This window comes from Eucalyptus grandis, chromosome 10 (genome assembly GCF_016545825.1).
Source record: "Eucalyptus grandis isolate ANBG69807.140 chromosome 10, ASM1654582v1, whole genome shotgun sequence".
NCBI lineage: Eukaryota > Viridiplantae > Streptophyta > Magnoliopsida > Myrtales > Myrtaceae > Eucalyptus > Eucalyptus grandis.
Genome location: NC_052621.1, coordinates 8,529,268 through 8,541,877, shown reverse-complemented (window position 1 = coordinate 8,541,877; position 12,610 = coordinate 8,529,268). Strand labels below are relative to the sequence as shown.

The following is a 12,610-nucleotide window of genomic DNA, read 5'->3' as shown; positions in this document are numbered from 1 at the left end:
TCTTGTGAGAATCACTTCTCGCCATCCGAAGGAGCAAGCGACCAAAACGGATCCCTGTTCCGACACGACCCATTCCCTGGATCCGTATATTTAATACGTCCCTCGATCGCCTCGAATCCGATCGAGGCTCTTTTTTATCCTGTTGTGCCGATGATCATGCGATACGAGGTTCTTGCTGGGCGGAAATGGGGGGATATCTCGCGACCCGGATGGGAGATCCTTCGGAGTTACCGGAGAGAGTGGTTGATTGCAAAGTGTTGGTTTAAGGAGGAGAAAAAAATGTGGGTTGTTTGTCGTTTGCTTGTTGGACTGATGGAGCGTCTCGACGGGTTAAATTCGAGCATGAGTGTGGCATTTCTGGTGTGTGGAAGAACGGCCGCTGCTGTCCCCGACACCGTCGATTTATCTCTATGCTATGACTTGCCATTTGGCGATACATTTCACACTCTCGGGTTAGTCACCGGCTCGTGCTGAGCCTTTCTACATCTTTGTTGCTTTGGGTTTTTGAATTATTGTGTCCCTGCTAGGCTGCTACAAACTTTGAGACCCTGGGAGAGACAGAGAAAGAGAGAATTTTTCAGTTATTCAGAGCTTTCTAGATGTGGGTGAAGATATATGCTCACATGCTATAGAAGTATTTGATAAATTTCCACACTGAGAATTGCACGTGGCCGCTTTAATGTCATGCTTTGCCCGGTGAAGAAGAATTTCTTATGCTTCGATGTGTCTCTTGAGTTTTCTGTCTCCTCACTTGCACTGACAATGGCATTACAGGGTGAGGTACGGAAAGAGCACTGAGTTGTCGTGGCAGGAGTCTCCAGTGCAAGTTTTGATCTATCGTCATCCTAAGGTTCGATACAGCCAAGCTTCATTTCTGTGGTTGTGGAAACAGTGTCGTTAATATGTTCTTGGGGGTGTGGAAGAGGCATTCTGGGGCTATTGTCCTTCGACTAAAGACAGCACTTTCCAAATTCGAAGTTGTTCCCAAAGGCATTATTTGGATCCTTCCACTTTGCAATCTCATTTCTGTTGCAAGTCTAGCTGTTAAATCTAAGAACAGAGCATATTCTTCAAGCATCCTATACTAAGCACTTTTCTATAACATAGTGAGACTAACAGATAGTATCGTTTGGTTTTGGCTGTAATCCATTTGTAGATCAGAGCAAACTATCGCACATTTCTTTTCTATTGAAGTCAACTAAATCAGATTTTAGTTCCGCAGAAATGAGTATAAGTAATGGTTGGCTACAAGATTTTGGGAAGATATTTATAATGTATATCCAGATCTTCTTAGGTGTTAAAAATGTGTGAAGCACTTGTCTGCCATGTCTGACTCTGGTTGATGATTTGGAACTTTGTTTAAAATGCTGTTGATCTCTGGCAACACTCGGTTTTTCTCTAGCCTTCTTCCTTTTGTCTTTAATGGAGTTCTGAGCTGGATTGCGTTCCTGCTTTTTGGCGGAATAGACAAGAAGGCATAGTTTAGGATTTCTTTTTTCCACTTTTTTTCAAATTTTTCTTTGGGTGTACAGCAATATAAACCTTCTTATTGTTGTTGTACTTTAGGGAAGTGGAAATGCGAACAATATAAATAGACTCAGTTTGGCATTGGTGATCCCAACAGGTGGTGATAGTGTGCAACGACATCAAAGATGGACTGCCGAAAATCCGTAGAAGATCAGTTCTCTAAGTTGCATCCATGCTTGCCACTGGATACCAGAATTGGGATAATTGGAGGGGGTCCCAGTGGATTATCAGCTGCCTATGCATTAGCAAGGCTCGGTTACAGTGACATCACTGTTATAGAGAAGCACAATTCTGTCGGAGGCATGTGTGAATCAGTAGAAATTGAAGGTACAGAAGAGAAGGCAGTCTTATTTGCTTCTCAGCTGTCCACCTTTACTAACATCTTTTTATCATCCGCACAGGAATGGTTTATGATTTGGGCGGTCAAGTTCTTGCGGCTAACAGTGCGCCAGTCATTTTTCACTTGGCAAAAGCATCTGGGACTGAATTAGAAGAAATGGACCTCCACAAACTAGCTCTCATTGACAGTTTTACCGCGGAGTATTATGATATAAACGTTGTGGAAGATTATATGTCTCTAGTCTCGCTCACCTTAGAAATCCAGGTACCCTTCTTTTGGTAATGCAGAAGAAGTGTCCATTTGCACTAGTAACTGTTGGTTTTGGCTGTTGCTATATTTTCCGTTAGTTGGCTTTTCATGTCACATGCAGGATAAGGTGAAGGATTCGAATCGTATAGGCATCCATGCAGTGAGTGATATCGCATCAGACTTAACCCCAGCATATCTGGAAGCTCATGGAATCAACGGTGTTCCCAAGTCTGTCCAATATGGATACACTGCATCTGGGTACGGATTTGTCCAAGACATGCCTTATGCTTACCTTCATGAGTTCACTCGCACTAGCATGGCTGGAAAAATCCGACGTATGAAAGGTGGATATATGAGCCTTTGGAAGAAAATCAGCGAGTCTCTTACGATAAAAGTGTGCTGCAATACTGTGGTACAAGCAGTCAGCCGCAACAGTTCAGGTGTTAATGTGGATATCACCAATTCTAGCGGAGAAATTGAGCATAACGAGTTCGATAAGATAATCATCTCGGGTGCATTCCCCTTCAAGCATTCAAGAACATACAGATCACCTCCATCTTCTGCAGGTTTGTCTAGTATTTTACTCCCACCCTAATAGTTGTCTTTTGTTTGGAGTAATTTCATAAACATACTGTCACTACAGAAGCTGAGACCGGATTGTTGGATGTGAGCGACCTTGAAAGGGAGCTCTTCAGCAAAGTGCAAACAATAGATTATTACACCACCGTTCTAAAGATTAAGGGGCTTGAGCGCATCCCTGTTGGTTTTTATTATTTGGGTGAATATATGGACGACCCTTCGACAATCGGACATCCAGTAGCAATGCAAAGATTTTATGCTGACACCAATATCTTCTTGTTCTGGTCCTATGGTGACTCTGTTAATATTAGGGGATCTAACGTCATTGATCTTGCGATTGAAGTAGTTAAAAGAATGGGTGGAGAAGTTGAGAAGGTCATTCTGCAGAGGCGTTTCAAGTACTTCCCTCACGTAGGCAGTGAAGGTATGTTAAATAATTGCATACCCAGGTGACTCATGGGAACCACAAGCTCAAGTTCAAAACATTTTATAACTTCCTCTATGATTTGACGCAGATATGAAGGAAGGATTTTATGAGAGAGTAGAATCTGAACTTCAGGGTCACCGAAATACATATTATGTAGGAGGTCTTTTTGCTTTTGAGCTTACAGAAAGAAATTCATCTTATGCCATGGCTCTAATCTGCAAGCACTTTGCCAGTGCAAATTCCCTCCCAACATTTCCTTATGTGAAGGTGAGTCAGCTTTCTGGATCTATGATTACTGATAATGGAAAGAGCATTAATGCAGCCATGATTTACTGCTCTATACAATTCTTGTGCAGAGTCTGTTCACCTTGCAACTAGACCAAGAGGAGACCAGCCATAGAACATTGAGTGAAGCACATGGTGTTGTTTTCCCTAACCTCCCCACACTTGATAGCTATTTGAAACACTGGGCTGCCCAAGAAATTACTCAAAACAAGTCTCTCTATTCGTGGATCAATGAAGAAGGGGCAGTGGTGTGCCAGAGGACATATGCAGAGCTTGACTCCAATGCTTCTTGCATTGCTCATAAGCTCTTGACGAGCCAGAAACCTACAATTAAGCCAGGTGACAGGGTTTTACTTGTCCACGTTCCAGGTCTGGACTTTGTTGATGCGTTTTTTGGTTGTTTAAGAGCCAGAGTCGTACCTGTTCCAGTACTTCCACCCGATCCATTGCAAAGAGGTGGACAGGCTCTTATGAAAATTGAGAACATTGCCAATTTGTGCAATGCAGTGGCCATTCTGTCAACTGTTGGCTATCATGCTGCAGTTAGAGCAGGGTCAGTAAAGAGTTTGATCTCTTTCACCGGAAAAAGAGCGAAAAGCACAGCTCAGTGGCCTAATCTTCCATGGCTGCACACAGATTCTTGGATCAAAAGCTCTAAGGTCTTGCCTGCTCTAAATGTTGCCTTTCAATCAGAATCTCAGCTGGATGATCTGTGCTTTTTGCAATTTACATCGGGTTCAACCGGTGATGCTAAGGGTGTCATGATAACAAATGGTGGACTCATTCATAACGTCAAACTGATGCGGAGGAGATACCAAAGCACTTCAAATACTGTGCTGGTAAGCTGGCTTCCTCAGTACCATGACATGGGTCTGATTGGAGGACTTTTTACAGCAATGGTTTGTGGTGGATCAGCCATCCTTTTTTCTCCATTGACGTTCATCAAGAATCCACTCCTGTGGCTTCAAATGATCAGCGATTACAAGGCCACACACACTGCAGGACCCAATTTTGCCTTCGAGCTAGTAATTCGAAGATTAGAAGCAGACAAGGGCAAGGCGCACAATTATGATCTCTCTTCCTTGATTTTTTTCATGGTCGCTGCTGAACCAGTGAGGCAGAAGACACTCAAAACATTTATTGAGCTCACTCGTCCCTTTGGCCTTTCTCAGGAGGTGATGGCTCCAGGCTATGGCTTGGCAGAAAATTGTGTGTTTGTCAGCTGTGCGTATGGCAAAAAGAAGCCTATCTTGGTAGATTGGCAGGGAAGAATTTGCTGTGGATACGTGGAACCCGATGATGCAGATGTTGATATAAGAATTGTTGATGCAGATGCAGGTTTAGAGGTTGACGAAGATGGGAAAGAAGGAGAGATATGGATTAGTAGTCCGAGTGCTGGAATTGGGTACTGGGGAAAGGAAGAACTTAGCCAGAAAACTTTCAGAAACATGCTCCAGAAGTACCCTGGAAGAAAGTACACAAGAACTGGTGACTTGGGACGGGTAATCCAGGGTAACTTGTTCATCACAGGAAGAATCAAGGATCTCATAATTGTAGCTGGAAGAAACATTTACTCGGCAGATGTTGAGAAGACGGTTGAGAGCTCATCTGAGCTTCTACGCCCTGGTTGCTGTGCCGTCATCAGTGTTCCAGAAGATGTCCTATCAGCAAAAGGCATTTCACTTCCAGATGCTTCTGATGAGGTTGGCTTGGTTGTAATTGCAGAGTTAAAAGATGGTAAACCCGTTGATAAGGACATCATAAACCAAATTGAATCCCGTGTGGCAGAAGAACATGGGGTAACTGTTGCCTCTGTCAAGTTGATCAGGCCTAGAACCATAAGTAAGACAACCTCAGGGAAGATCAAGAGGTTCGAATGCCTCAAGCAGTTTGTTGATGGAACTCTCAACACAGTTCCAGATCCAATTGTGACAAAGAGATTACTGACCAGATCATTCACCACTGGGACGTGTAGGGAGGGAAAAACTCCTCGATCCCACCTTGCTAAAAGTTCTCTACCACCAAGCCCAAAATTAAGCAATAGAAATATTGTGGAGTTTCTGAAGCAGCTAGTCAGTGAACAGACAGGAATTTCAATCCAGAACATTTCAGCCACTGAAAGCCTTGTGTCCTATGGCATTGATTCAATAGGCGTGGTCAGAGCTGCTCAAAAGCTTTCGGATTTTCTTGGAGTGCCAGTTGGAGCTGTAGATATATTCACTGCAACCTGCATAGCAGACTTGGCAAACTTCACCGAGAATCTTTTAATGAAGTCTCAACCCCATCTGGTCACCACCCAATCCAACCATTCGGAGCCAGAAATCCTCACTGCTGATTTCTCCCTGGAAATTTCCAGACTTCACCCCTGGCTTATCTGGTCCTTCCAACTTCTTGCTCTTCTCTATGTCTCTTTCATTCTGGTTTTCCCTGCTTATTTATCAGTTTCCACTTTCCAAATTTTGGTTGTGGCCAGCCAAAAACTGATCAATGGACTTCCCTGGTTGCATTATACAAGTGTCGTGCTTCTTGCACCTCTTTTCTGGATCCTCTGTATTGCCTTGACCAGCATATCCATTGCCTTTTTCGGTAATTCTTTCCTGCGCATAAATTACGCCCTGACTCCAGAAGTATCTGTCTGGTCTGTGGATTTTGTCAATTGGTGGGCACTTTACAAGGCTCAGGAGGTTTCCTCCAAAGTCCTCGCAGTGCATCTCAGAGGAACAGTGTTCCTTAAACACTGGTTTGAGATGCTTGGAGCAAGGATTGGATCATCAGTTTTACTAGACACAGTTGACATAACAGACCCTTCTTTGGTTTCAATCGGAGATGGAGCAGTGATCGCAGAAGGTGCTTTGCTTCAAAGTCACGAAGTGCGGAACAGCGTCTTGAGATTCCAGCCAATAAGGATTGGCAGGAATTGCTCAGTTGGCCCTTATGCTGTTATCCAGAAAGGAAGTGTTTTAGGAGAAGGAGCTGAAGTACTGGCCTTGCAAAAAAGTGAAGGTGGGAAGTCTGCCCTTAAGATGGCCAAGGCAGAAAACATACTGAAGGTAAGTGCTGTTCTCCATTTTCTTTCTGATAAGAGGTGCAGCTTTCTTTGTAAAGCCTTTAAGCACTTAGGTACTTGTTTTGTTCATATGAACTCTTTGTTTGTGCTCTACCTATTTTTAGAGGTTTAATTATTAATTGGTCCAAAGGTCAGCTCTGAGAGTTTCATATCTTTTTTCAACAATAGAAACATCCTGATGATAGATTAGATTATATGTCACTATGACAATTATTTAGTTTGAGCATGTAGAGTTGCACTCTCATGCGAAGTGTGTGTACCAAAATCTATTCATTGTAAAATTTTATTATGCTCCAAACCAACCAAAATGTGCATTGTACTCCTCCATGTAGTTATGTATCTGTTTTTGGTCTTTCCGGTTAGCAAAATCTAAATATAGTCTCTAGTTAGTGAATCTAATAGTGCTCTACCTTATGTATTTGCTTAGCGAGAATACTCATCTAATTACCTTTTCTTGGTAGCAAAACTTATATTGTGCTTAGTATTTGTAATGGTGCTCTACCTCATTGGTGCTAGTCAGAAGGAAAAAGAACGTCTACTTTTGTAGTGCGGGTTATAAAGGGCTTATACTTGTTTCAAGCAATATTCTCCTACAATTAATGAATAATAGATTATTCAATTGATGTGTACTGATATGAAGAAAACATTTCCAAACCCTTGATGGAAGCATCCAGTTGGGTTGTCATTGTTTTCCTGACGTTGTTTAAAAAGAAAGTGGGTGGAATTCTGTTGTCAGATTACTCTTGAAGCTATTTTTTGAAGTTCCAAAGCAAGTGCACTATTGGTTGACTTAACTTGCAGGATGCTGATAGTTTTTTGTGCGATAGTTCTGATAGTAAATTAGTAGTTTAAATATATGAAATTGCATTAGAAAATAGTCACTGGAACTCTGTGGTTTTTCTTCTTTGTCTCCTTCATCATGGTTAACCTTGTCTTTGGTTTTCGCAGTCACTAATGAGGTCTCTGATGCTCAGAATTGCATCTTAACATTCATAAGATGATGGAAGCATCATACATGCATATTTTCCTGTTTTTTTGTTGTACGAATCAATAATCCAGGATCTACTGTTGCGACATTTCAGGTTTCCCCGGGAAGTCTGAAGGAGACCATACAACAGTTCATGGGCATCTATATGGTTGGTCTTGTCAGCTCTCTGTCGGCCGCTGCTGTTTTCTTGCTCTACATGAGGTTATCTCAGAAAGTTCCTTCCCTTGAACAGTTGGCTTTTCTTTGCATTTCGGGAGCTTTACACTGGATTCCATTCACCATCACGGCATATGCCACCATGTTTACAAACGCCTTGCCTAATCCATTCGAGTTTGCGATTTCTTTGGCAACCGCCTACTTTGCTCATGGCCTGGTCCTTAGTTTATTGACATCCATCTTTACCAATTTGCTTGCCAGTAAAGAAAAGAAAACACAGACTCACATCAAAACCTGGTTTGGCCACCGACTTACTGTCGCTTGCCACCTCCGATTTGCCAAGCTTCTTTCTGGAACAGAAGCCTTCTGCGTGTACTTGCGCTTGTTAGGTGCAAAAGTAGGCAAGTATTGTTCCATCAGATCCATCAACCCGGTTGCAGATCCAAGGATGGTTTTGATAGGTGCTGGTGTCCATTTAGGTGATTTTAGCAGGATCATTACGGGTTTCTATTCCCATAGTGGATACATCCAGAATAATGTTCATGTAAAGGATAATTCAGTTATTGGGAGCCAAAGCCTTATTCTCCCCGGTTCAGTAGTCGAAAAGGATGTTATTCTTGGGGCAATTTCAGTTGCTCCAGTGAATTCAGTTCTCCAAAGTGGTGGTGTTTACATGGGGTCTCAAAGTCCGGTTATGGTAAAAAACACTACACACGCTTTGGATGACAGGATAGAGGAGATGGATCCAAGATATAAAAAGATAGTTGGCAATTTGGCCGCTAACTTGGCAGTGACAACTTTGAAGGTGAAATCGAGATACTTCCATCGTATCGGTGTTAGCGGGAAGGGATATTTAAAACTCTACGATGACATTCAAAGACTGCCAGAGCACAACATCTTCGGCCCTGGAAAGAAGTTCACGGTCATTGGGGGTGTTTGGTTGGGCATTCCGGAAAAATTGTGGTGTTTGGCAAAATATTTGAAAGCCCCTTTGCCCAAATATGAGCATTCCGAAGGCTGAATGCGAAATTTGGGGAGGGCGGCATTGGGCATTTGGCATTCCGAAATGCAAAAATTACTGTTCATCTTCTTCTCCGGCTCATCTTCTTCTCCGCTCGGCTCATCTTCTCCGGCTCATCTTCTTCTCCGCTCGGCTCATCTTCTTCCCCGCCGCCTCGAGTTCGGCTTCTCGGCAACCACCACCACCGCGGGGTCGCGCGTCCCGGTGACCACCGCCCAGTGGCGCGGCCGCGACCAGGCGGCGTCGCGACCCGCGACCCGGGCGGCTTCGCTCGGCGCGCGCGCGAACCAGCGACGCCGCCCGAGGTCGCGCCGACCCAGCGACGCCGCTGGGGTCCGCGCGACCCGGGCGGCGTCGCTGGGTCGGGCGACCCAGCGACGCCGCGCCTGCGTCCGTGCGACCTCGGGCGGCGCCGCTGGGTCGCGCGACCGGCGACGCCGCCCGAGGTCACGCCCTCGGCCGCAGATCCGCGTCGGGAGGCGGATCGGCGGTCCGGTGGCGGATCCCGAGTCGTCGGGAGGCCAGATCTGGGCGGTCCGTCGGCCGATCGGCCTCCGCGACCTCGAGCCGCCGAGATCGGGCGGTCCGGCGGCAGTCTGGCGGTCCGGCGGCCGCATTGGCGTCCGGCGGTTTGGCTGCTGTCCGCGGCGGTTTCTTCGGCCACCGGATTTTATTTTCAAACTTTAAAAAAATAAAAAAATAGCAAAAGCTAATTGGAAATGCTAGTTTTGCCAAACGGTAAATTATTTTTCAAAGCTACTTGAGATTGTAATTTGCAAACACAGAAGATTTCGGGAAATCCCTTTATCTCAAAGGTATTTGCGATTCTAAAGTCGATTTCAAAGTTGAACCAAACGCCCATTGTCCGTCACAGCAATAGCTTGAGTGCTGACGATGACGCAAGGTTAGATGCACGAGGAGCGGCACTAAGGATACTCTCAGATGAAAAGGGGGACGATTCTCCACTTCTCGACTTGACTTTGAAGACAGGGAATGCATTCTATGCCCGCACAATATCTGATTTTGCAACCTGGCTGGTGTGTGGTCTTGCCGCGAGGGAGGAGCACATCAAGCAGGTGCCGCACGTGCGAGATGCAGTGTGGACCTCCCTCCGTCAAGCTGACTCCTATGCGGATCTGCATTACTACTCAAATATCTGTAGGCTCTTCCGCTTTAAGGACGGACAGGAAATGTATGTGAAGTTCAAGTTGAGGCCATTCGACGAAAATATCGGAGAAGATATTGGCAAGGTGGAACCCTCAGGGATCCTTCCGCCTGAAACTGGTGCGATACCAAGGGATGCTAATGACACCCGCCCGTTACTGTTCCTAGCTGAAGATTTCGGGTGCGTTTGGGAACGCTTTTGGGAAAAGTCCTTAGCAAAATGCAAAGACCTTTGAGTTTAATGTATTTTCCAAAATGCAAAGTGTGTTTGGTAAAATTGTAGTTTGAAAGCCCATTTGAAGTATCTTTAAACAAAATGGTGTTTGGAGGAATTATATTTGCAAAGTGCTTTGTAATAAAAAAGTTATAAAAAGAAAAATAAATAAAAAATTGATCGGAAGGGCGGATGGCGGGGAAGGGCAAGTGGCCGCGGACGTCCACCGAAGACCACCGGCGAGGGTCGCGGATGTCGGGCGACCATTGAAGACCACGGCGGGGTCGCCGGACGTCGGCGACCATTGAAGACCATCACGGAGGGTCACTAGGACGTCGGCGACCACCGAAAACCATCGCCGAGGGTCTCCGGACGTCGGGCGACCCAGCCGCGACCCGGATGCGGGGGCGGCGGGTCCCCGCGACCTTGCGGCCCGGATGCGGGTCGCGGCGGGGTCACGCGACCGCGCCGCCGGATCCGGGTCGCGGCGAGGTCGCGCGACCTCCGGCAACCGCCGTGACCAAGATCCGGGGGCGGCGAGGCAGCGGGAGGACCTCGCCGCCCTCGGATCTGGGTCGCGGCAAGGTCGGCGACCCAAACCTCGCCGCGACCCACAACGATCGCCTCAACCCAGACAGGGCGGCGGTCGCACCACTCCCCGGCGACAGTCGGCTGGGCCATCGCAACCATGCCGAGCCATCGGCGGCCACTCACTCAGCTTCGAGGAACACGCCGTCGGCCTTCAACGGAGAAGAAGATGAACAGTACAACAACGAGGGCAAAACCGGAAAAATCGAGAGTAGCTGAGGATATTTTTGGAAGAAAATAAAAAAAATGAACACCACTTGTATGCGAAGAAAGAAGAAAGCCCAAGGCACCACCCGCCTTAGGCTTTCAGCCTTGGGAAGGCCAGCTTTGGCCTAATGGAAATTCTAAAATTGTTCCCAAACATCTCAGCTTTAGCCCAAGCATCTTTAGAAGCCCAAAGTCCCTTGCAAAGCTGATTCCAAACGCACCTTCCAGAACCGTGTGAAGTCTCCAAACGGGGTCCGTTATATATTCCAGCTTCAAGTCAGGCCAATTCCACAGGATGAAGCTGCACGCGACATTGCTCTGGATTGCACAAAACCTTGGGATGAATTGCAGTTTCCCTACATAGATGTTGGGGAGGTAACTATCAATGAAATTCTGACTAAAGAAGGCTCGGAAAGGCTAGAATTTAATCCATTCCTCCGATGCCACGAGGTGGATGTTATCCGGGCCACATCAAGTAGTCAGAGCGCATCGATCGATCACGGCCGTTCACTAGTCTACGAGATCTGCCAGCACCTGAGAAATGGCGATCCTCTTCCTGAGGCATGGAGGGTCTTCCTGGAGCAGTCGGACGTGAAGGTCGACCTCTCCGGTTGTCCAATGGCCGCTGCACTCGAGAGAAAAGACACCGAGGAAGTGACCCTTTCAAGGCCCAGGTACTTAACCACATGGGCTGTTTTCGCTCAGCCGCTGCTACAAACAATACTGCCCTACTTTCTCCTCGGACTAATCATCTACTTCCCCCTGAACTTGCTCCTCCACTGCAAGAGCACCAGGAATATGCCTGTCCTCTGGACGTTCCCCTTCTTCTGGGTGTCGACTGGGATTTTAACCGCGTTGGCCTGTGTGGCGGCGAAGTACATCCTCGTGGGAAAGAAGAGAGAGGACGAAACCGTGCATATATGGAGCAGAGGGGTGTTCATGGATACGGTGTGGCAAGCCATCAGGACAGTGTTCGGGGACTACTTCGTGGAGATGACGAGCGGGTCAGCGTTGTTCCTGATGTGGATGAAGCTGATGGGGTCGTACATCGAGCTGGACAAGGGGACATACGTGGACTCCATGGGAGCCGCGCTGAACCCGGAGATGGTGGAGGTCGAGGGAGGCGGGAGCGTGGAGAAGGAGGCTCTGCTGTTTGGGCACGTGTACGACGGGGAAGACGGGGTGGTGAAGTTCGGGAAGATCGTGGTCGGAGAGGGCGGGTTCGTGGGGAGCAGGGCGGTGGCCATGCCTGGAGTGGCCGTGGAAAGCGGAGGGAGCTTGAGCGCTCTCTCGCTCGCCATGAAGGGAGAGGTCATTAGATGAAGATGATGAAGAAGAATCGAAGAGGATTTTGCCCGTTATGCAAGAGACATAAAGGTCGTTCGGATATAGAAAGCGGACGGTCTCGCGTTGCTGTCCTGCATCGGTCTCGTGTAATAATCTGCAGCGATTTTCGCTGAATAAACACGAGAAAATAAGAATATGCTAATTATGATATTCACATAAGAGGATTCCGCTTACTTCTCTCTCTCTCTCTCTCTCTCTCTCTCTCTCACATCTAGAAAGGCTATATATATATATATATATATATATATATATGAAAATATCAATGTTTTTAGTTCGAAAAATGAATGATTTAAAAATATTTTAAAAATAATAATAATTTATATCGTTTGAAATAATTAGTCGATGAAAAATATTTTCATAATCGACCATGAATTGTAAAAATATTTTTCATTTGTTGATTTTTGTAGCCGATGCAAGAGATCATTTTTAGGAAATTATTTTTGATTTTATT

At 46.1% G+C, this 12,610-nt stretch overlaps 1 protein-coding gene across 1 annotated transcript; it reads left to right on the top strand.

Moving 5' to 3' along the window:
• Positions 1-12,315, top strand: LOC104423492. Its single transcript, XM_039303865.1, has 11 exons — positions 1-452; positions 775-850; positions 1,625-1,854; positions 1,929-2,131; positions 2,238-2,682; positions 2,760-3,119; positions 3,211-3,389; positions 3,479-6,457; positions 7,557-8,540; positions 9,485-9,988; positions 11,041-12,315. Exons 3-11 carry the CDS (start codon positions 1,653-1,655, stop codon positions 12,133-12,135), a joined length of 6,951 nt encoding a protein of 2,316 aa, XP_039159799.1. The 5' UTR covers positions 1-452; positions 775-850; positions 1,625-1,652; the 3' UTR covers positions 12,136-12,315.
• The last annotated feature ends 295 nt before the right edge of the window (positions 12,316-12,610 follow it).

Bases quoted from the DNA above. Each gene is read 5' to 3' on its own strand.
- LOC104423492 (XM_039303865.1), top strand. From the start codon at position 1,653: ATGGACTGCCGAAAATCCGTAGAAGATCAGTTCTCTAAGTTGCATCCA. The intron at 1,855-1,928 runs GTACAGAAGAGA...TCATCCGCACAG, and splicing joins TGAATCAGTAGAAATTGAAG to GAATGGTTTATGATTTGGGC. The intron at 3,390-3,478 runs GTGAGTCAGCTT...ATTCTTGTGCAG, and splicing joins CAACATTTCCTTATGTGAAG to AGTCTGTTCACCTTGCAACT.